At 44.9% G+C, this 24724-nt stretch overlaps 1 protein-coding gene across 4 annotated transcripts in view; it reads left to right on the top strand.

The window, feature by feature from the left end:
• LOC135518050 (voltage-dependent N-type calcium channel subunit alpha-1B-like) overlaps positions 1-24724 on the top strand; it is a 225896-nt gene that overhangs the window by 189629 nt on the left and 11543 nt on the right. For all 4 annotated transcript variants that reach the window (XM_064942882.1, XM_064942884.1, XM_064942881.1 and 1 more), the window contains 14 exons: positions 765-902; positions 2184-2385; positions 3477-3641; positions 8955-9065; positions 11631-11714; positions 13899-14015; positions 14818-14883; positions 16908-16999; positions 17231-17381; positions 17498-17625; positions 19445-19541; positions 22979-23084; positions 23555-23662; positions 24512-24672. In XM_064942882.1, coding sequence (XP_064798954.1) covers positions 765-902; positions 2184-2385; positions 3477-3641; positions 8955-9065; positions 11631-11714; positions 13899-14015; positions 14818-14883; positions 16908-16999; positions 17231-17381; positions 17498-17625; positions 19445-19541; positions 22979-23084; positions 23555-23662; positions 24512-24672 — 1726 coding nt within the window. The remainder of the gene's footprint in view (positions 1-764; positions 903-2183; positions 2386-3476; positions 3642-8954; positions 9066-11630; positions 11715-13898; positions 14016-14817; positions 14884-16907; positions 17000-17230; positions 17382-17497; positions 17626-19444; positions 19542-22978; positions 23085-23554; positions 23663-24511; positions 24673-24724) is intronic.

Here is a 24724-nt window from a genome sequence, read left to right as displayed (position 1 = left end):
GGAATGGGCCAAAATTCACCCAACTTATTGTGGGAAGCTTGTGGAAGGCTACCCAAAACGTTTGACCCAAGTTAAACAATTTAAAGTTAACGCTACCAAATACTAATTGAGTGTATGTAAACTTCTGACCCGCTGGGAATGTGATGAAAGAAATAAAAGTTGAAATAAATCATTCTATCAACTATTATTCTGACTGTTCACATTTTTTAAATAAAGTGGTGATCCTAACTGACCTAAGACATAGAATGTTTACAAGCATTAAATGTCAAGAATTGTGGAAAAACTGAGTTTAAATGTATTTGGCTAAGGTGTACGTAAACTTCTGACTTCAACTGTATATGGATTCGTATGCTTAATTTATAAATCCATAAATCTATTAAAGGATTGCCCCTTTAAAAGGCAGTGACCATCATACAGCAGAACTGTCTCCATTTGAACATTATACATTAACCTGCCCCATTTATTCTGTCTACTCTTCCACGAATGTCCCGCAAAATCGTTCCCGTCTCGCATTTGGGCTTTTTAGATGTGGTCGCCTTAATTCCCTCAGTGGAACATTGCTACTGCAAAATGTTAACACCATCTTTTCACATGTGAAAATTAGATATTTGCAGTTGGAGTGTTTTTTTGTGAATATAACTTGTGCCAATTTACCTACAAGATAACAATACAATACTGTGCTATTCTCTTTCTCTTTCTCTTTCTTTCTCTCTTTGTCTGTCTCTCTTTCTCCTCTCTCTCCCCCTCTTTCCATCGTTCATCAGGGGTAAGTTTCTGGACTATGACGGTGATGAAGTGGCGGCCCAGGATCGTGAGTGGAGGAAGTATGAGTTCCATTATGACAATGTGCTGTGGGCCTTCCTCACCCTATTCACCGTCTCCACCGGGGAGGGCTGGCCAATGTGAGTAGCCCACACCAGCCAATCAGCTGTAGAGAGAAGCTCAGGCCAGCCAATTACCTGTAAGGACCTTGTCACATAACCACAGGCTAGCACATCACTGGTAATGAGCTACTCACATAACCACAGACTAGGTAGCCAATCAACTGTGAAGAGCAATACAGGCCAGCCAATCCCCTACATGTGGCCGACTTACATTACTACCGACTAGCCAGTCACTGGCAATGGCCTACACACATAACCACAGGCCATTTAATCACCTACACATCACCTATTCACATAACCACCGGCTAGCCAATTAGCTTCCCAAATAATCCAGGCAGACTAGAGGTTCCTATCGGGTCCATTGACCCCTATTGAATGTACACAGTGTCCTCAACAAGACAAGCATCCCATTTGACATCCATTCCAAAGGACAAAGTGTCAATTATGTGGGGGAAATAAATGCTCTTGGGGTGAGACCAGGTGGGGTGAAATCCAGTGGGAGAGGTGTGTGTGTGTGCGTAATGGTGTGCGTGTGCTGAAGTAATGTTCAGGAGGAGACAGCGCTAGTAAGTATGAAGACCTTCATCATTTGCACTAATTTATGGTATGTAGAACCTGACCAGGGTTGGAGTTGAGGACACCACAATGTCTTAAGTGCTCTCCTCAGCTAGTCAGTCATTCATCTTTTCTCTCTGTCTCTCTCCACATCTCCTTCCTCAGGGAAATCATTACCCCAAGTACAAGGTTTAACAAGGGCTACACAATAAAATGTAAAAGAGCTAACTAGCGTAAGATTGATCTTTAAATCAAAATGGCTCTATTCCCTGTGACTCAGCGAATAGGGCTAAATTTAAAGCAGAATATCTTCAAAACATCAGTGTTTTTAGTTTTATTTACACATTTGCTGCATATCTGTTTTAATCATATTAAAAAAACTCATTTTTTTGTTGTTGTTATGCAACCTGGTAAACATTCATATATTCCCTGCTTCATAATATTATTCCCTGCTGTACTCAGTTATGGAAGATGAAAGATGAATATTGGACATATTTTGTTCCAGTAAATGTATTGCTTTTTTCCCCACAGCCTGCTTGTACATCACATATTCTTGTGTTCCCTCCCTGCCATGGCTGTCTAGTGGTGTATGTATAGGTTAAAACAATTAAGCTTGTTAGGCTTAGATAGCATTAGGATAGTTTCCTCTAGCTCTAGAATCAGCTTCCCCTACCCAAATCCTTACTTTAACCATTAATGGGAAAAATGCAAAACTGACCCTCTGTGTTGACCTGTTTTCTCCAGGGTCCTAAAGCATTCTGTGGATGCCACCTATGAGGATGAGGGTCCCAGCCCAGGCTTCCGTATGGAGACCTCTATCTTCTATGTGGTCTACTTTGTGGTCTTTCCCTTCTTCTTTGTCAACATCTTTGTGGCTTTGATCATCATCACCTTCCAGGAGCAGGGAGACAAGGCCATGTCAGAGTGTAGTCTGGAGAAGAACGAGGTACACAAACACAAACAGACACACACACACAAACCTTCCAAGAGCCGGGAGACAAGGCCATGTCAGAGTGTAGTCTGGAGAAGAACGAGGTACACAAACACACACAAACAGACACACACACAAACCTTCCAAGAGCAGGGAGACAAGGCCATGTCAGAGTGTAGTCTGGAGAAGAATGAGGTACACAAACACAGACAGACCGACACACACACACTCAAACCTTCCAAGAGCCGGGAGACAAGGCCATGTCAGATTGTAGACTGGAGAAGAACGAGGTACAGTATGCTGTCTGAACACACGCTGGACCACAGAGATAGAGAGATACACACGCACACAAACACACTCACACATGCACAAGCAGAGAGACAAATACACACATACACAGAGAACAGACACACTCTCACCTAGTTGTCTGGCACCCAGTAGAAGGTAACTCACTTTTTGTTGACACGTGCACCAACAATTATTAATACAAGGCCAAGTAATTTCTGCCTCTCCTCTGTTGAAGCCGTCCCAGTGTTGGATCGCTCAACACTTTTCATAGCACCTGTGGATATATTTCAGTTGATTTCCTTGCTAGCCTGTTGTTTCCCTCAGAAGGCATCAACACAAAAGAACAGCAACCCTCAGGAGAAGCAACCAGCCCAGTCTAGTCCATCCAGCTGTATCTTAATTTCCTACATCACTGAGGTTCACTCTACAGTATGTCCCAAATGGCACCCTATTCCCTTTTATGGCGCGCTACTTTCGAACAGAGCCCTATTGGGCTCAAAAGCAGTGCACTATGTAGGGCATATTTAACACTCCTGGAAACTGTTAGGTTGCATGCACGTATCGGACGTTAGTTCAGCCTTTGATCTTTTTCATTTGATTGTACATTGGTCCTTTTTTATGTTGATAATCAGTGTTTGAACAATATCAGATATGATTAGGGGGATGAGTAAGTGAGTTTGACAAACTCTCACCTCATCCCTCTCCCTCTTTCTCTCCCCTCCCTCCCTCCCTCCCTCCCTCCCTCCCTCCCTCCCTCCCTCCCTCCCTCCCTCCCTCCCTCCCTCCCTCCCTCCCTCCCTCCCCCTCCTCCAACACAGAGAGCTTGTATCGACTTTGCCATCAACGCCAAGCCTCTGACGCGCTACATGCCAGCAGACAAGCAGTCGTTCCAGTATAAGATGTGGCAGTTTGTGGTGTCGCCACCCTTTGAGTACTCCATCATGACCATGATCGCACTCAACACTGTGGTGCTGATGATGAAGGTCAGTGATGCTTCCCACACACCATCGGCAATGTGTCCATTGTAGAAACAATGGTCCCGTTCCAGGCTGTATACATTATAGACGCATGCCAGTTGTCAGAATGCCTGGATAACTGTACACATCAAATGATATTGCAGTTGGATGCCCCTCTGCACAGTCAATAATGTGGCACACAACACAAATTGGTTGATACAATTTTATCGTCTGCTATGAAGTCAGCCTGCAACGCAACCTATAACTGGATATAAGCATTGCAAGTTGCCCTTGATCACTGAGGCAGGGTCAGAGCATTTGTCATAACTCTAATTAATGATTTGGGGGTTGGGAAATCTGATCCTAGATCTGTTATAAGGGGAATTTCTACCTTGAGTGGGATAACTTTGGGACAGGGCTTTGGCACAGGTAATCAGTATAATTTGGATGGATACATTGAACGTATCCGTTGTTGATGTATAAGCAGCCTCTCTGTTGCTTTGACCTTAACCACATGGTTGATCCATTTGGCTTATCTCCAGGTATTGACCTTTACAGGTCTGTCAGACTGAGGGTTAGGGCTGTTGCGGTGTCCGTATTACCACCATACTGGAAGCCATGAGTCATGACCACAGTAAAAATCCACAGACTACCAGGCCATCAGGTCCTAATGGCCTGGTAGTCAGGGCTCTGTCGTTTCTCCATCAGGTCCTAATGGCCTGGTAGTCAGGGCTCTGTCGTTTCTCCATCAGGTCCTAATGGCCTGGTAGTCAGGGCTCTGTCGTTTCTCCATCAGGTCCTAATGGCCTGGTAGTCAGGGCTCTGTCGTTTCTCCATCAGGTCCTAATGGCCTGGTAGTCAGGGCTCTGTCGTTTCTCCATCAGGTCCTAATGGCCTGGTAGTCAGGGCTCTGTCGTTTCTCCATCAGGTCCTAATGGCCTGGTAGTCAGGGCTCTAACGTCTCTCTATCAGGTCCTAATGGCCTGGTAGTCAGGGCTCTAACGTCTCTCTATCAGGTCCTATTGGCCTGGTAGTCAGGGCTCTGTCGTTTCTCCATCAGGTCCTAATGGCCTGGTAGTCAGGGCTCTATCGTCTCTCCATCAGGTCCTAATGGCCTGGTAGTCAGGGCTCTGTCGTTTCTCCATCAGGTCCTAATGGCCTGGTAGTCAGGGCTCTAACGTCTCTCTATCAGGTCCTATTGGCCTGGTAGTCAGGGCTCTGTTGTTTCTCTATCAGGTCCTACTGGCCTGGTAGTCAGTGCTCTATTGTCTCTCTATCAGGTCCTAATGGCCTGGTAGTCAGGGCTTTGTCGTTTCTCCGTCAGGTCCTAATGGCCTGGTAGTCAGGGTAATGTTGTTTCTCCATCAGGTCTTAATGGCCTTAGGGCTCTGTTGTTTCTCCATCAGGTCCTAATGGCCTTAGGGCTCTGTTGTTTCTCCATCAGGTCCTAATGGCCTTAGGGCTCTGTTGTTTCTCCATCAGGTCCTAATGGCCTGGTAGTCAGGACTCTGTCGTTTCTCCATCAGGTCCTAATGGCCGTAGGGCTCTGTTGTTTCTCCATCAGGTCCTAATGGGCTTAGGGCTCTGTTGTTTCTCCATCAGGTCCTAATGGCCTTAGGGCTCTGTTGTTTCTCCATCAGGTCCTAATGGCCTGGTAGTCAGGGCTCTGTCGTTTCTCCATCAGGTCCTAATGGCCTTAGGGCTCTGTCGCTTCTCCATCAGGTCCTAATGGCCTTAGGGCTCTGTTGTTTCTCCATCAGGTCCTAATGGCCTGGTAGTCAGGGCTCTGTTGTTTCTCCATCAGGTCCTAATGGCCTGGTAGTCAGGGCTCTGTCGTTACTCCATCAGGTCCTAATGGCCTTAGGGCTCTGTTGTTTCTCCATCATGTCCTAATGGCCTGGTAGTCAGGGCTCTGTCGTTTCTCCATCAGGTCCTAATGGCCTTAGGGCTCTATTGTTTCTCCATCAGGTCCTAATGGCCTGGTAGTCAGGGCTCTGTCGTTTCTCCATCAGGTCCTAATGGCCTTAGGGCTCTATTGTTTCTCCATCAGGTCCTAATGGCCTGGTAGTCAGGGCTCTAACGTCTCTCTATCAGGTCCTAATGGCCTGGTAGTCAGGGCTCTGTCGTTTCTCCATCAGGTCTTAATGGCCTTAGGGCTCTGTTGTTTCTCCATCAGGTCCTAATGGCCTTAGGGCTCTGTCGTTTCTCCATCAGGTGCTAATGGCCTTAGGGCTCTGTTGTTTCTCTATCAGGTCCTAATGGCCTGGTAGTCAGTGCTCTATTGTCTCTCTATCAGGTCCTAATGGCCTTAGGGCTCTGTCGTTTCTCCATCAGGTCCTAATGGCCTGGTAGTCAGGGCTCTGTCGTTTCTCCATCAGGTCCTAATGGCCTGGTAGGCAGGGCTCTATCGTCTCTCTATCAGGTCCTAATGGCCTGGTAGTCAGGGCTTTGTCGTTTCTCCGTCAGGTCCTAATGGCCTGGTAGTCAGGGTAATGTCGCTTCTCCATCAGGTCTTAATGGCCTGGAAGTCAGGGCTCTATCTTTTCTCCATCAGGTCCTAATGGCCTTCGGGCTCTGTTGTTTCTCCATCAGGTCCTATTGGCCTGGTAGTCAGGGCTCTGTTGTTTCTCTATCAGGTCCTAATGGCCTGGTAGTCAGTGCTCTATTGTCTCTCTATCAGGTCCTAATGGCCTGGTAGTCAGGGCTCTGTCATTTCTCCATCAGGTCCTAATGGCCTGGTAGTCAGGGCTCTGTCGTTTCTCCATCAGGTCCTAATGGCCTGGTAGTCAGGGCTCTATCGTCTCTCTATCAGGTCCTAATGGCCTGGTAGTCAGGGCTTTGTCGTTTCTCCGTCAGGTCCTAATAAATATATCCCATTTAGCAGACGCTTTTGTCCAAAGCGACTTACAAGTCGGCCACTACTTTTACATATGGGTGGCCCCAGCGGGAATCGAACCCACGACGCTTGGCGTTGCAAGCGCCATGCTCTACCGACTGAGCCACACAGGACCCTAATGGCCTGGTAGTCAGGGTAATGTTGTTTCTCCATCAGGTCTTAATGGCCTTAGGGCTCTGTTGTTTCTCCATCAGGTCCTAATGGCCTTAGGGCTCTGTTGTTTCTCCATCAGGTCCTAATGGCCTGGTAGTCAGGACTCTGTCGTTTCTCCATCAGGTCCTAATGGCCGTAGGGCTCTGTTGTTTCTCTATCAGGTCCTAATGGCCTTAGGGCTCTGTTGTTTCTCCATCAGGTCCTAATGGCCTGGTAGTCAGGACTCTGTCGTTTCTCCATCAGGTCCTAATGGCCTTAGGGCTCTGTTGTTTCTCCATCAGGTCCTAATGGGCTTAGGGCTCTGTTGTTTCTCCATCAGGTCCTAATGGCCTTAGGGCTCTGTTGTTTCTCCATCAGGTCCTAATGGCCTGGTAGTCAGGGCTCTGTCGCTTCTCCATCACGTCCTAATGGCCTTAGGGCTCTGTTGTTTCTCCATCAGGTCCTAATGGCCTTAGGGCTCTGTTGTTTCTCCATCAGGTCCTAATGGCCTGGTAGTCAGGGCTCTATCGTTTCTCCATCTGGTCCTAATGGCCTTAGGGCTCTGTTGTTTCTCTATCAGGTCCTAATGGCCTGGTAGTCAGGGCTCTGTCGTTTCTCCATCAGGTCCTAATGGCCTGGTAGTCAGGGCTCTGTCGTTTCTCCATCAGGTCCTAATGGCCTGGTAGTCAGGGCTCTGTCGTTTCTCCATCAGGTCCTAATGGCCTGGTAGTCAGGGCTCTAACGTCTCTCTATCAGGTCCTAATGGCCTGGTAGTCAGGGCTCTAACGTCTCTCTATCAGGTCCTATTGGCCTGGTAGTCAGGGCTCTGTTGTCTCTCGAACCATTCTGATGTCAATGGAAATGCAATGGAAAATCACAAACACTTTTCATCAAAACGGTGTAGTGCTTTAAAACCTCACTGTGATGAACAATTTTAAGAAAGAAGTTCAACAGCAGGTTGCGACTGAGTGTAAAACATGGTTGTTGTGGATGTTGTTTCAAAGCCTAACACAACGAAATGGACAACGCTTTCTAAGGTGATGATTCATTCAAAACACCCGTACACATATAAGAGCTTATGCATAGGCTTATGATGAAAAAAATCTCAATTAAAATGATGATTGTGCCGTTATACAATACATAGCCTATCACATATTCCCCATGGCAGAAAACACAACACAAAACTGATTTAAGATGTCTGGTGCATAATTGGTCTAGACTATACCCCAAAATGAAACACATTTGAGTAATAGCCTTTGAGTGTAGACTGTATTATTATGTGGATGGACTGGTTAACTTATGTTATGCTCCAAACGTTCTATCCATGAGTCTGGGTGAGAGCCCTAGGCGATGATGTTGGTTCATTGATTGAAGGGGAAAGTGCTCCATTCCCTATTCAAGTGCATACAGATGACATGCCTTTTCCCCTGGCCCTGTTCCTACCCATTTCATAATGGGCCATTCGAAATCTAAACTCATTTTTACATAGTAAAGACAAGATTAGATTGAGAATAGTCTGATGGGTGAAAATATGATCGCTTGATGAGAGAACAGCTGTACAGCCTGAGGCAAGGAACAGACTCTGCATTAATAGCCTATAGTCACATCATGCAGCCCATATATGTTTTCATTTATAACACATTCTATGGTTTGTATCATTCAAAACTAAAATGGCCAAATAACTCTAAATAACTCTAAATAACTTTTCAAATGATCACTTTTGCGCACAACTTCATTTTTCCAGGAATGGGAACGATATCCTTTCTATTTTATTCTACTAAGTTCAATGATATTCTTCTTACTATAAAATCAGGTAATATAAAATAATGGCACAGGACTTCTAAGCATATCTTGTCACATAACAGCCAGATAACGTACAGTAGGCCAACGCATAATCTGTTCTTCTGAAATACATTTTCTTCATATGTTTTTTTAGACCTGATTAAAATAAATAATGAATTTATTGTGGTGAATGTTCGTTTACTAAATGTGTTTGTCAATTACAGGTCAATTAATTAGGGACGGGGTGTTTTACACACACACACACACACACACGGACGGACGGACACACACACACACACACACACGGACGGACACACACACACACACACACGGACGGACACACACGCACTCACGCACGCACGGACGGACGAAAAAAGAGGGGAAGGATAACTTTAATAAGTATTACAATGGTCTGTCAGTCTGACATTGGAAATGGACATGCCGATTATAATTTCCTAATGTTCAGTGGATTGAATGTTGACCTCTGACATCTTCCCGACCTTTGCCTGACTTCTGACCTCTTCCTTTAGTTTCACGGTGCTCCGGAGCTGTATGAGGCCATGCTGAAGCACCTGAACATTGTGTTCACAGCTCTCTTCACACTAGAGTGCATCCTCAAGATCATCGCTTTCGGACCACTGGTGAGTCTCCATACATTACAGCACATGGTCACTATCTATCTAAGCATTTAGGGAAAATAGACTGTAGACTAATTTTGGAATCACTCAAGTTGTCTTTTTGTGGAAAATACAGTTGAAGTCAGAAGTTTACATACACTTAGGTTGGAGTCATTAAAACTTGTTTTTCAACCACTCCACAAATTTCTTGTTAACAAACTAAAGTTTTGGCAAGTTGGTTAGGACATCTACTGTGTGCATGACACAAGTACCTTTTCCAACAATTGTTTCCAGACAGATTATTTCACATCTAATTCACTGTATCACAATTCCAGTGGGTCAGAAGTTTACAAACAGTAAGTTGACTGTGCCTTTAAACAGCTTGAGAAATTCCAGAAAATGATGTCATGGCTTTAGAAGCTTCTGATAGGCTAATTAACATAATCTGAGTCAATTTGAGGTGTACCTGTGGATGTATTTCAAGGTCTAACTTCACACTCAGTGCCTCTTTGCTTGACATCATGGGAAAATCAAAAGAAATCAGCCAAGACCTCAGAAAAAAATTGTAGACCTCCACAAGTCTGGTTCATCCTTGGGAGCAATTTCCAAACACCTGAAGGTACCGCGTTCATCTGTACAAACAATAGTACGCAAGTATAAACACCATGGGACGACGCAGTTGTCATACCGCTCAGGAAGGAGACGCGTTCTGTCTTCTAGAGATGAACGTACGTTGGTGCGAAAAGTGCAAATCAATCCCAGAACAACAGCAAAGGACCTTGTGAAGATTCTGGAGGAAACGGGTACAAAAGTATCTATATCCACAGTAAAACGAGTCCTATATCGACAACCTGAAAGGCCGCTCAGCAAGGAAGAAGCCACGGCTCCAAAACCCCCATAAAAAGCCAGACTACGGTTTGCAACTGCACATGGGACAAAGACCGTACCTTTTGGAGAAATGTCCTCTGGTCTGATGAAACAAAAATAGATCTGTTTGGCCATATTGACCATCTTTATGTTTGGAGGAAAAAGGGGGAGGCTTGCAAGTCGAAAAAAACCAACCCAACCGTCTAGCACGGGGGTGGCAGCATCATGGTGTGGGGGTACTTTGCTGCAGGAGGGACTGGTGCACTTCACAAAGTAGATGGCATCTTGAGGGAGGAAAATTATGTGGATATATTGAAGCAACATCTCAAGATATCAGTCAGGAAGTTCTAAAGTTGTGGCAAAATGGCTTAAGGACAACAAAGTCAAGGTATTGGAGTGGCCATCACAAAGCCCTGATCTCAATCCTATAGAACATTTGTGAGAGGAACTGAAAAAGTATATGCGAGAAAGGAGGCCTACAAACCTGACTCAGTTACACCAGCTCGGTCAGGAGGAATGGGCCAAAATACTCCCAACTTATTGTGGGAAGCTTGAGGAAGGCTACCCGAAATGTTTGACCCAAGTTAAACAATTTAAAGGCAATGCTACCAAATACTAATTGAGTGTATGTAAACTTCTGACCCACTGGAAATGTGATGAAAGAAATACAAGTTGAAATGAATCCTTCTCTCTACTATTATTCTGACATTTCACATTCTTAAAATAAAGTGGTGATCCTAACTGACCTAAGACAGGGAATTGTTTTCTAGGATTACATGTCAGAAATGGCTAAAAACAGAGTTTAAATGTATTTGGCTAATTTGTATGTAAACTTCCGACTTCAACTGTAGATGACTGTGTACCAGGGTGGGGAAGAGAGAAACTGAGACAGAGATAGAGAAAGTGGGATATCAGGACAGAGACTGATAAAGAGCCTTTGTGAAAACATTGGAAGGTTAATGGATGGCCAGGGGTAGTTTGGATGAGGGTAGGCTGACAAGCCTTCAGCAAGAGCCACCGGGGAGGCGAGGTGTGTGTTGGGGATGATACAACAGCTTAAGTTGAGGGGATGATGGTGGGAAGGTAAAGCAGTGGGATTGAGGGATGGAGGGAGGAATACATCTCCCAGGCAGCGCTGGGCCACCTGGCCCCTCTGTGCGGCTCTTCATCTCCAGATTCATTCACAGTTCATCCCCAGGCTCATTTGTCAAATGGCTTTTTTCTCATGTCAATTACCTCCACCTGTTCAGCACTTAGCCCAGATGGATGGGCCTCTCACTCTCTCGCACTCGCTCTCTCTCGCTCCCTCTCTCTCGCTCCCTCTCTCTCTTGGGCGCCTATGTAGTTTCAAATTGCTATGCTCCCCAGGAGGAGCGTATGCTCACTGCCATTCCACCTGACAGAGTCACCTGTCTGTCTTAGGTCTATGCCGCTGTTTAGAATCTCTGAGTGTGTGTGTGTGTCTGGGAGTGAGTGACACTCTGTAGGCTATATATTGGATGGCCTTTTAATGAAACTCAAAGCAACTCAATAAAAGCTGCCTCATTTGAGGAGCTTAGAAGACATGCTCTGTAGAGTGTGGCCTGAGGAAAGCATTTAAAGAGCAAGGGTTTGGTACCAATCCCAATAAAACCTCTATCCCTCTCCCTCCCCCTCTCTCACCCTCTCTCACCTGCTCTCCCTCTATTTCTCTCTTTTTCTTCCTCTCTTTCTCTGTTGCAGAATTACTTGAAGGCAGCTTGGAACGTGTTTGACTTTGTGACAGTATTGGGGAGTATCACAGACATCTTGGTCACGGAGATTAAGGTAAGTGCTGCTTCAGTACAGTGTGCCCATACAACTTATTTTATGGCAAATATAAACTCAGAAAAAAAGAAATGTCCTCTCACTGTCAACTGCATTTATTTTCAGCAAACCTAACATGTGTAAATATGTGTATGAACATAACAAGATTCAACAACTGAGACATACACTGAACAAGTTCCACAGACATGTGACTAACAGAAACTGAACAAAGGGGGGGTCAAAATCAAAAGTAACAGTCAGTATCAGCTGCATTAAGTACTGCAGTGCATCTCCTCCTCATAGACTGCACCAGATTTGCCAGTTCTTGCTCTGAGATGTTACCCCACTCTTCCACTAAGGCACCTGGGGGGAATGGCCCTAGCCCTCACCCTCTAATCCAAAAGGTCCCAGACTTGACATTCCTGAAGAACACTGACATTCCTGTCTTGCGGGAAACAATGCACAGAACGAGCAGTATGGCTGGTGGCATTATCATGCTGAAGGGTCATGTCAGGATGAGCCTGCAGGAAGGGTACCACATGTGGGAGGAGGATGTCTTCCCTGTAACGCACAGCGTTGAGATTGCCTGCAATGACAACAAGCTCAGTCCAAAGATGCTGTGACACACCAACCCAGACCATGACGGACCCTCCACCTCCAAATCGATCCCTCTCCAGAGTACAGGCCTCGGTGTAACGCTTATTCCTTCGACGATAAACGTGAATATGACCATCACCCCTGGTGAGACAAAACCGCGACTCGTCAGTGAAGAGCACTTTTTTCCAGTCGTGTCTGGTCCAGTGATGGTGGGTTTGTGCCCATAGGTGATGTTGTTGCCGGTGATGTTTGGTGAGGACCTGTCTTACAACAGGTCTACAAGCACTCAGTCCAGCCTCTCAGCCTATTGCGGACAGTCTGACCACTGATGGAGGGATTGTGGTGGTTCCTGGTGTAACTCGGGCAGTTGTTGTTGCCATCTTGCACCTGACTCGCAGGTGTGATGTTCGGATGTACCGATCCTGTGCTGGTGTTACACTTGGTCTGCCACTGCGAGGACAATCAGCTATCCTTCCTCTCCCCCTGTAGCGCTGTCTTAGGCGTTTCACAGTACGGACATTGCAATTTATTGCCCTGACAACATTAGCAGTCCTCATGCGTCCATGCAGCATGCCAAAGGCACGTTCACGCAGATGAGCAGGGACCCTGGGCATCTTTCTTTTGGTGTTTTTCAGAGTCAGTAGAAAGGCCTCTTTAGTTTCCTAAGTTTTCATAACTGTGAACTTAATTGCCTACCGTCTGTAGGCTGTTAGTGTCTTAACGACTGTTCCACAGGTGCATGTTCATTAATTGTTTATGGTTCATTGAACATGCATGGGCAACAGTGTTTAAACCCTTTACAATGAAGATCTGTGAAGTTATTTGGATTTTTACTAATTATCTTTGAAAGACAGGGTCCTGAAAAAGGGACGTTTCTTTTTTTGCTGACTTTATATGGCAATTGCATCGGTACATAGCGATTCTCCTATATGCAGTCGTGCCTGTATGTCTTCACTCATACTACATTTACTCCTTGAATGAGGATGTTGTCATGAGGTTTAACCAAGTTACATTACTGTTGGTGAGGTAATCAGAAGAAGCCACCAGCATATCCTTCTGCTTTAGAGAGCTGCTGGGGATGGCTGAGAGCTCTCTCTCCTTCTGGATAGATTAGTATGGAGCTGGGAGACAGACCGGAGTGGGAGGCGGAGTTTGAAAGGGGGATCAGGAAAAGCCTCTGTGCAGATTGCAGCACAGAACCACTGGAGTAGTCCACGGTTGGAGTAGTCTGTTTACTATTTAACTCTCTTTGTGGACGAAATGTCCCTTTGTGTGGGATTTCTCTTCCCGTGACAGTCTTTTTCTTCTCTCTCTCTCTGGTTTTCTATCTTTCTCTCACTGTGTTTCCATCTTCTGCTATTTCTTTGCTGGTGCCTGTGCTCCCTCTGTGACACTATGGACCCTCTCTAGACGGTAAGTGTCTTGTTCCCGTTGCTTTTGACCATTCCTTTGGCGGCCAGTCTAAATCATACATAAATGGATAGGTAGATACTCTTCACTGAAATGGTACCACTGCTTCACTGAGCCCCCTTGTTAACCTAAACCATTGTGTAACCCAAATCTGATCCAAGAACAGTTGTTTGAATTCCAGTGTGTCTCCTCCTGCAGGACAAGCTGATCAATCTGAGTTTCTTGAGGCTGTTCAGGGCGGCCAGGCTCATCAAGCTGCTGAGGCAGGGCTACACCATTCGCATCCTGCTATGGACCTTTGTACAGTCCTTCAAGGTGATTCACTGACCCCTCACCTCTGACCCTTGACCCTGAGGTTTGACCCCTGCCTACTCAACATGGACTCTTGATTTGAGAGTTACATGGTATTCATCTGATCAGTAGTGAATTTAATGCAGGCGGATTCATTATTTTGTAATAACTGTAAGCATATAGATTGAACTGTAAGGGGAGATAAGGAAATAAAATGAGGACATCTTTCTTTTTGTATACTTAAAGGGATACTTAGAGATTTTGGCAATGAGGCCCTATATCTACTTCATCAGATGAACTCGTAGATAACATTACATGTGTCTGTGTCCAGTATGAAGGAAGTTAGAGGTAGTTTCGGGAGCCAATGCTAACTAGCATTAGCACAATGACTGGAAGTCTACAGGTATCTGCTTGCACCCATAGGCTTCCAGTCATTGTGCTAACGCAAGCCAAAATCCCAAAGTATCCCTTTAATGGCATTTGAAGTGATATTGTTGTTTATTTGGAGTCTTAGAGAAGTGGTTTGTTCTGTGGAGCTTTCGTCGTAGAGAGAACAAGGACATTGCCAAGAACAGTTAATTTGATAGCAGGTTAAATGTGGGGTGGTAAGAGCTTTTAAGCCCCAATGAAAATGGATAGTTGCTGCAGAATGTTAAAAGGTAGCTCATTATTTCTGATTAATGTGTACCCTTCCCTTGTCTGGGATATATGTGATTAAGGAAATCAACCCCGCGGGTCACGTTGGCTGCTCTGCTCCATAAATAAGACTATTAAACCTTACTGTGCTGTTAACTTCTCGGTGTGTGTGTGTATTTTCTATTTCCAGGCCCTACCTTACGTCTGCCTCCTCATCGCTATGCTCTTCTTCATCTACGCCATCATCGGCATGCAGGTGAGTCATACCACACACACGTCCAGTGACAATAACTATGCTATACTATGGTATATATCATAAAGAGAATGTCAACAGCTTATCCTCTATGGGAGATGGTTAAACAGATGGTTCCAATCTTTAAAGTTGATTGCTCATTTAAAAGGAAGCCTATGTGGCAGCAAATCTGATCCATTGTATGCACAGTGGAGGTGCTTGCCATCCACTAGATTATCATGGCATTATAAATCAATGGTAATTGTGTCTTCTCGTAAAAGAGCCCTCATTTAATCATCGATGCTGTATAATGAGATGCTGTATAATGACAAAAGGGCACCCAGAGGGAGGGGTGGATCAGGACACCCTACCACGAGTGACAAACTTCATATCCCAATTAAACAGGGTATCCAAAAGAAGCTTATCTGGCTCTTTGTTATCCTCAGGACTATCTGTGTGTCCCAAATGGCACGCTATCCCCATATAGTGCCTTTTTTCAAAAGTAGTGCACTATATAGGGAATATCAACATTTGTGTGCCATTTGGATGTACCCTATATGTGTGAACGGGCAGAATACAGGGTCTCACCATGTCATTCAATTCTATTGTTATTAGATTATAAAGATTTCGAGATAGCTACAGTGAACTCCAAAAGTATTAGGACAGTGAACAATTTTTTTTAGCTCTGTACTCCAGCAGTCTGGATGTGGAGCAGACTGTCAGCTTTAATTTGAGGGTATTTTCATCCATATCGGGTGAACCGTCTAGAAATTACAGTACATTTTGGATAAAGTCCCCCATTTTAGGGACCAAAAGTATTGGGCACATTTACTTACAGTTGAAGTCGGAAGTTTACATACACTTAGGTTGGAGTCATTAAAACTAATTTTTCAACCACTTCACAAATGTCTTGTTAATAACAAACTATAGTTTTGGCAAGTCAGTTAGGACATCTACTTTGTGCATATGACACAAGTCATTTTTCCAAGAATTGTTTACAGACAGATTTTTTCACATCTAATTCACTGTATCACAATTAGTTGCTCACATTGCTGTGGAGGAATATTGTCTCACTCTTCCATGCATAACTGCTTCAACTCCGTGACATTTGTGGGTTTCAGGTTTTGCCACAACATCTCAATGGGGTTTAGGTCTGGACTTTGACTAGGCCATTCAAAAACTTCAAATATGTTTATTTTCAGCCTTTTCTACATTCATTCTGATGTAGACTTGCTGCATGACCCAGTAGCGCTTCAGCTCACAGACGGTTGGACCTGACATTTTCCTTTAGAATTCTCTGATACAGAGTAGAATTCATGGTTCCTTCAATGATAGCAAGTTGTCCTGTTCCTGAGGCACCAAAGCATCCCAAACCATCACAATACCACCATCATTCTTGACCACTGGTATGAGATTCTTACTGTGGAATGAAGTGTTGGGTTTTCCTCAGACATAATGGGACCCATGTCGTCCTAAAGGTTCCACTTCTGACTCATCTGTCCAACATTCTTCCAGGAGTCTTGACGATCATCCAGGTGCTTTTTGGCCAACAGAGTTGACAGAGTTGACTTTTTGATGACATGGCTACAGTTATGTTATGTCTGGTGAAAACCCAACACTACATTACACAGTAAAAAACTCATACCAATGGTCAAGTATGGTGGTGGTAATGTGTTGACACACACACACACACACGTAGTCTTCTGCCTACTCTGGTAGGATTTGAGAAAAGTAATGATTAGTGGCTAATGTATTTTTTTGGAGATTACATTGCATCGTATCAAATCCTGCAAAGGCTGATAAAATCAGCACTAGTTCCTGGGATCACTTATACAAATCACTTCCCTATTTCTAACTCACACATGTGTGTCTCAAATGGCACCCTATTCCCTACATAGGACATAGGACACTGGTCAAAAGTAGGGTACTATACAGGGAATGGGGTTGGGGTTGGGGTTCCCTGTATAGTTCCCTGTATAGGACATTCCTATAGATAACATACAGGGAATCCCTCGAACTGCCATGCTGGCCATTTCTGATTCCTTCAGGTGTTTGGAAACATTGAGCTGAATGAGGAATCAGCCATCAATCACCACAACAACTTCCAGACCTTCTTCCAGGCTCTGATGCTTCTGTTCAGGTGACCATGTGTCCACGTTCTCCATTTTAGGCCTTTTTTCACATATCTTTCTATTATTGCTATTGCAGTATAATGTAATACAATAACCATGTTTTTCCTTATGCTCATGGTGGTGTTTGTGGTAGATATACAGTGTCCAATGATGGATATACTGTGCTTACATTGCATGTGTTTGTTTGTGTATATGTGTGTATCTACAATGTGTGTGTGTGTGTGTGTGTCCCTTTGCAGGAGTGCAACAGGTGAGGCGTGGCATGAGATCATGCTGTCGTGTCTGAGTAACCGTCCGTGTGATAAGCTGTCAGGGTCCGGAGGGAAGGAGTGCGGCAGTGACTTTGCTTATTTCTACTTTGTCTCCTTCATCTTCCTCTGCTCCTTTCTGGTCAGTGTGGGCCATCACAAATGAATGACCAATTAGGATGACCAATGTCCAATGATTGACCAATGATCAGCAAGAAAGGACCATTCACCTCTCCACCTCCCTGTCCCTTCCTCCAGATGCTCAATCTGTTTGTGGCGGTCATCATGGACAACTTTGAGTACCTGACCAGAGACGCCTCGATCCTGGGGCCTCACCACCTGGACGAATTCGTCCGAGTTTGGGCCGAGTACGACCCTGCTGCCTGGTAGGTGTCTTTAATCCTCCTCCAGGTGATTCTTTTTTTCCCCCTGAGTCAAGACACCGTCAGTTTTAGGTTCAGGGGTGAAGAGGTGAAGGGAGGGACATGAAGTGTCATAGTGAAGTGTATAGCAAATAGTCAGTGACAAATCAAAGATGGCTCTAATTTCCAGTGGGATGACTCTGTGACGTTTGACAACGATTGACGGGCAGGGAGGGATCCCGTTTTAGTGGGGCTGAGTGACGTTAAGCCGGCGCCTGGAGTGCCAACTAGGGCCTCAGAGGCAGACTGATTCTGCTCCGCTCAACTCTGCTCGTTATCCGCTAGGCTCTCCTGACGACCCTGAAGCTCCTCTCATTCTGTCATTGTGGAGGGACAAGAAACTATTTCAATCACACAACACATCTCAGCTGCTTTCCAAAGTATTTATCAGACCCATTGAGAAATACTGGAACTCTAAGAGCAAAAATAGGAAGTTAGGCTGAGATGCAGCAGGGTGAGAAGTCCTAAATGTCCCCAATGCCACTCTATTCACTATGTGCCCTTGGACTTTATAGGCTATAGGGTTTCATTTGGAACACAGACGTATAACCTCCCAGTAACCCTGTAGTCAAGTATGACTATAGATAAACAAGCTTGTTATTTATACACTGAATACACCAAACATTAGGAACACCTTCCTAATATTGAGTTGCACCCCCTGGATTCACCTGGTCAGTGTATGTCATGGAAAGAGTTGTTGTTTTCTATACTCTGTGTATATCTGCACCATATCTACAGGTGGGCTTTATTCAATGACCATGACTGCACACAATGGAGGATATACATGTTAAGTCATTGGAAATGGTTGTGTTTGTGTCCTAACCTCCTCTAACCTGTCTTGTCTTTTACAGCGAAAGGATATGCTATCAGGATATGTACAAATTGTTGCGTTTTATCTCGCCTCCTCTCGGCTTAGGGAAGAAGTGTCCTAATAGGGTGGCCTACAAGGTTTGCAACCCCACACACCCCTTAATCATGAAGGGATGAGGTTGAAGTGGAGAGTGAATGAATGTGAATGACTCCTAGTGCCAGAGATTCAACCACACACATACACACCCACACACACATACCTCTCATACTAACCAGCTGGTGGGTATCCATGGCAACTAATGGAAAACAATGCCACAATGTAAGTCTTATTACAGTATACCGACCAGGCTTCATCATCATCTCTGTTTTCACCATACTGAATGCAGTATGCAGTAGACCTATATGGTTTTCTCAGAGTAGGCCCGGGAGACTGCTCAATTTGGTTACTGCTGATGTCTCGGAGCATGCAGGAACAGAAGACATCTGAACAGTGAAGCTGCAACCTTGCCCTGAGCATACATACATATACATGTACATACTACATACATTTACATTTACATTTAAGTCATTTAGCAGACGCTCTTATCCAGAGCGACTTACAATACATACACATCATGATCAATCCAACCTCATGATTTTGCCATCTCAATTCCCGAAAAACACCCCACCCTCTTCCTGTCCAACCCTGTGATCCATCCCAGTCTCAAGCAGGACAGGGTTGGCATCCCGCCCCGGAATCCACTGCCCTGGAAATCTAAAATAACACAGATTTCTGTTGTTATCATTTTCTCTTTTGTTTAACCATCTTCTTTTGGTAATTTCTAACTCCCCCTGCCCCCTCCTCCTACCTTACCTGGATTCCTCCAACCCTCTCTCTGACCCCTGTGATCTCCTCCCCCTGCCCCCTCCTCCTACCTTACCTGGATTCCTCCAACCCTCTCTCTGACCCCTGTGATCTCCTCCCCCTGTGAAGTGGCCGTATGACCTACCTCGATATGTACGAGATGCTCCGTCACATGTCCCCTCCACTAGGTTTGGGAAAGAAATGCCCGCCCAGAATCGCCTACAAGGTAGACCCCCCCCCCTCCTCCTCTTCCCCCAGCAGTCTTTCTCTCACCCCTGTCACTCACTCCCACCTGCCCTGTATCTCTCCTGGCTTCTATCAGTCTGTCACAGCCACTTCCTGCTGTGCTCTTGTAGTGTCCTTGTTGTTGCTCTTTCTGTCTGTTCTTGATGTTTGGTGTTTACTGTGCTCACTTTTCCGTCTGGCCATTAAGACTTGTTTTGTTTTTAAACTAGGTTTTCGATCTGTTCACCTGAGAAGAAATTAAGACTGACAGTGAACACAAGCCACACTATTAACATGAAGTTATCTAGAAACTCATTGCAGGTTTTGAAAATTCACTGTATAACAAATGTGCCGTTTCACATAAAATGAGATGAATACGAGGTTAAAAAGTGGTGGTATTCCCCTTTAATTAGGGCTATAGAAGAGTAATACAATTAAAAACACAACCTTTCAAATCAAATCAAATCAAATTTAATTTGTCACATACACATGGTTAGCAGATGTTAATGCGAGTGTAGCGAAATGCTTGTGCTTCTAGTTCCGACAATGCAGTAATAACCAACAAGTAATCTAACTAACAATTCCAAAACTACTGTCTTATACACAAGTGTAAGGGGATAAAGAATATGTACATAAAGATATATGAATGAGTGATGGTACAGAGCAGCATAGGCAAGGTACAGTAGATGGTATCGAGTACAGTATATACATATGAGATGAGTATGTAAACAAGTGGCATAGTAAAAGTGGCTAGTGATACATGTATTACATAAGGATGCAGTAGATCATATAGAGTACAGTATATACGTATACATATGAGATGAATAATGTAGGGTATGTAAACATTATATTAGGTAGCATTGTTTAAAGTGGCTAGTGATATATTTTACATCATTTCCCATCAATTCCCATTATTAAAGTGGCTGGAGTTGAGTCAGTGTGTTGGCAGCAGCCACTCAATGTTAGTGGTTGCTGTTTAACAGTCTGATGGCCTTGAGATAGAAGCTGTTTTTCAGTCTCTCGGTCCCAGCTTTGATGCACCTGTACTGACCTCGCCTTCTGGATGATAGCGGGGTGAACAGGCAGTGGCTCGGGTGGTTGTTGTCCTTGATGATCTTTATGGCCTTCCTATAACATCAGGTGGTGTAGGTGTCCTGGAGGGCAGGTCGTTTGCCCCCGGTGATGCGTTGTGTAGACCTCACTACCCTCTGGAGAGCCTTACAGTTGTGGGCGGAGCAGTTGCCGTACCAGGCGGTGATACAGCCCGCCAGGATGCTCTCGATTGTGCATCTGTAGAAGTTTGTGAGTGCTTTTGGTGACAAGCCGAATTTCTTCAGCCTCCTGAGGTTGAAGAGGCGCTGCTGCGTCTTCTTCACGTTGCTGTCTGTGTGAGTGGACCAATTCAGTTTGTCTGTGATGTGTATGCCGAGGAACTTAAAACTTACTACCCTCTCCACTACTGTTACATCGATGTGGATAGGGGGGTGTTCCTTCTGCTTTTTCCTGAAGTCCACAATCATCTCCTTAGTTTTGTTGACGTTGAGTGTGAGGTTATTTTCCTGACACCACACTCCGAGGGCCCTCACCTCCTCCCTGTAGGCCGTCTCGTCGTTGTTGGTAATCACAACCTTTCCCCTCTAGTCTTCTCCATTCTCCTTGAGTCTATACTCTATGGGCTGTTCTGTGTTGTGTGGCAGCATTTAGAGAGCTTGTATTGTGGACCAAGGTAACGATTGTTCAGTACTCAGGTGTTTGCCACTGTCAGTGGTTCCAGCATGTACACAGTTGTCTAGATGAATCATTGTTAAAACAGACCTCGCCGTACCCTGGATAAAAGCGTCTGCCAAGCGACTAGTTGGGTCTGACATGTGTGGCTTCTCCAAATGTAACTCCTGCTTTTGAGAGATTAATCGATAGGGAGAAATGAGAGGGAGACATGGCACACTGGAGCGAGACTAGGCTTTTAAAATGCTTTTTTCATCTATTTTTTTCATTCTTCCTCCCTTTCTTTGCTGTTGTGGAAAATGCATCTCACTCAACTCCCTCCCTAATGAACAGAGGTACCTGTGTATCTCTGTCCCCCTCTGTTTTCAACTGGATCTGAGCGGAGCTTCACAATCCCTACTAAATTACCTTTCTTGTCCTCCGTATTGGGATTTCTCTCTACCTAACTCCACTTTGTTTGTGTGTGTGTGTGTGTGTGTGTGTGTGCGTGCGTGCGTTCATGTGTTTTTGACAGGATGTGTGTACCTATATGTGTATATACAGTATTTGTATGTTCGGGTGATGGTCTCACAAGTCTGTGGTTTTCCTGTCTCTCTAGTGGGCACTACATGACATGTCAGGCCCTCCACACCTCTTCCTCCTCTTCCCCCTCTCCTCTTCTCCTTCTGTATTGTAACAGCTCCCGCATGGAAGTATGCTTTCTTGAGCTCAAGGGAGGCTTGCTTGCACGGGCACACGCACACACACACAAACACGTCTCATCTGCAATTCCCCTCCGCTTGGCTTGAAGACAATAGGATCCGTCCTTCAGTCTCTGCATGTTTTTGTGTGCATCCTCATTCTGCCTCCCCCTTAGCCCTGCATCAAGCTCTACATGCATGTATGTCACTATGTCTGAGTCTCAATTGGAAGTCTATTCCCTATATATTGTACTCGTTTTGCCCAGAGCCCTATGGGCCCTAGTCAAAAGTAGTGCACTATATAGGGAGTAGTGTGCCTTTTGGGATGCAACCTATCTATCTCTCTACTCTGCTAGCCTTCTCACAATGAAAGGAGGCTAGGTGGAGTGTGGCCCCATAACACAGACATGGCTTCATTCATCCTTTCATAGTAGCACTAAAACATACTACTCCAGGGCTTGCCTTGGATTCATGCTGACATGTCAACTGGTTCTCTCATTTTGTGGTTACTGAATTCAGAAAAGGACTAACTACACTCCACTTCATCCACACCACTCATAGTTTCTATTAAATTGCTATTAAGTCACTTTTCAGTCACTTGTCATTTTTTTACTCTGAGTCCATAAGATGATGAACTCACCATGCATTTCTCTGAGGAGTACTAATACACATTACATTGATTTGTTGGGCATGTCCCCCTCAAAGTCCATCTCAAACATTGACCCATAGTCTCACTCTCACGTTATTTGCATGGAGTGTGGCTCTGAATGCTCTCTTTCCTCTCTGGGATGTCTTGTGTTGTTGTGTTCCTTGAAAGCGATTCTGTGTGCTGGACTGAAACTAAGTGAAGCCACTGGCTGTTAGAAGTCCACACTTGCTCTCAAGTGAAACATATCAATTAATTTTGCATGTATGGTGTCCATATTAGGACAGTTTCAGACTCTACAGCCAGCACACAGAACCTCCCTAAAGGCCTATTGATCCTAACGTGGGTGTTCTAATGGGCCCTCACCATGGTTTCAATTCTCCTTAGCGATTGGTTAAGATGAACATGCCCATTGCCGATGACAACACGGTGCACTTCACGTCCACTCTGATGGCGCTCATCCGCACTGCTCTGGAGATCAAACTGGCGTCTGGTCAGTGACCTTTAACCTAACCACCTCTACACAAAAACACACTCCAACCACAGTAGTAGAATGGGAATATGGCAAATACGAATAAATACAAAACATAAATCAAGTTAAAAAAATGTTTGAAGGATATATATATAAAAAAAGTACCTGTTTTGTTTACTGATAGAAATCACAATAATATTGTGTCATCATTCAAAGAAGAGGGTGGAGGCCTAATAAACCCGTCCTGCTCGGTCTAGGGCCATATGTATCAAGCATCAACAGTAGGAATGCTGACTTCGGATCAATTAAGCCTTTTAGATAAAATGTATGAACTTACATGGACAGGGGGGGACCTGATCCTAGATCAGCACTCTACTCTGAGGTGCTTGATACATATTGTCCCTGATGGGGATGTGTGGGACATTAGTTTCTGGTGCTGATGAATGAATAAGGATGTATGTGATGTGACCTAGGCGTTTGTCTCTCAACAGGAGTCCTGGCCCAGCGTCTGTGTGACGCTGACCTGAGGAAAGAGATCTCCAGAGTCTGGCCCAACCTGCCTCCGAACACTATCGACCTGCTGGTCACACCATATAAAAGTAAGCCACACTGGTGGTGTGAGTGTGTGTGTGTGTTAAAGGGTGTGAGTGAGAAACTGAAATGCAGAGCAATAGAGAGAAAGAAGTGAGAAAGAACTTAGAGAGACAGAGAATACAGGAAATAATCTTCAGAGCACTGAGCTTCACCAAAGACCAGTCATCTCTCCAGGGGGTGTGTTGGCTCAACTGCCAGGCTTTCTACTCTCTCTTTTGACTGCTTGTTCTGTCTACCCTGTATGTAGGAGCTATGTTTACACACACACACACACACACACACACACACACGCACACACACACACACACACACACACACACACACACACACACACACACACACACACACACACACACACACACACACACACACACACACACACACACACACACACACACACACACACACACACACACACACACGGCTTCACAACAGTACACTCGCCCTCATTCTGTCTCCTCCGATGCCATCTACTGGTAGTGGAGAGAAGACAACTAGTGCTTCAACTTTTCTCCACTGCTCTCACCTTCCTTCATTCCTTCTTCTTTATCTCCTCCTTCCCTCTCTCCTTATTCCTTCACTCTTCCTTCTTCTCTCCTCATTCCATCACTCCTCCTTCCTTCTCTCCTTCTTCTTTATCTCCTCCTTCCTTCTCTCCTTATTCCTTCACTCCTCCTTCCTTCTCACCTTCTTACTTCTCCTTCTTCCTTCTCACCTTCTTCTTTCTCTCCTTTTTCCTTCTCATCCTCCTTCTCACCTTCTTCCTTCTCTCCTCCTTCCTTCTAACATTATTCCTTCTCTCCTCCTTCCTTCTCACATTCTTCCTTCTCACCTTCTTCCTTCTCTCCTTTCAGATGATGAGTTCAATGAGCTTCTTTGCCCCTTTGCGGTTGTAAACCGAGAGCTGACAGTGGGGAAGGTCTACGCTGCCCTCATGATCTTTGACTACTACAAGCAGAACCGGGCCAAGAGACTGGAACAGCAACTGGGACTGGACTTCACAGGGACAATTAAGGTAGGATTGTATAGACGGCTCATCTTTGCCATAATTGCTGCTATGACAGCAT

Source organism: Oncorhynchus masou, chromosome 28 (genome assembly GCF_036934945.1).
Source record: "Oncorhynchus masou masou isolate Uvic2021 chromosome 28, UVic_Omas_1.1, whole genome shotgun sequence".
In the NCBI taxonomy this organism is placed as follows: domain Eukaryota; kingdom Metazoa; phylum Chordata; class Actinopteri; order Salmoniformes; family Salmonidae; genus Oncorhynchus; species Oncorhynchus masou.
This window is presented reverse-complemented; position numbering and strand designations above follow the sequence as displayed.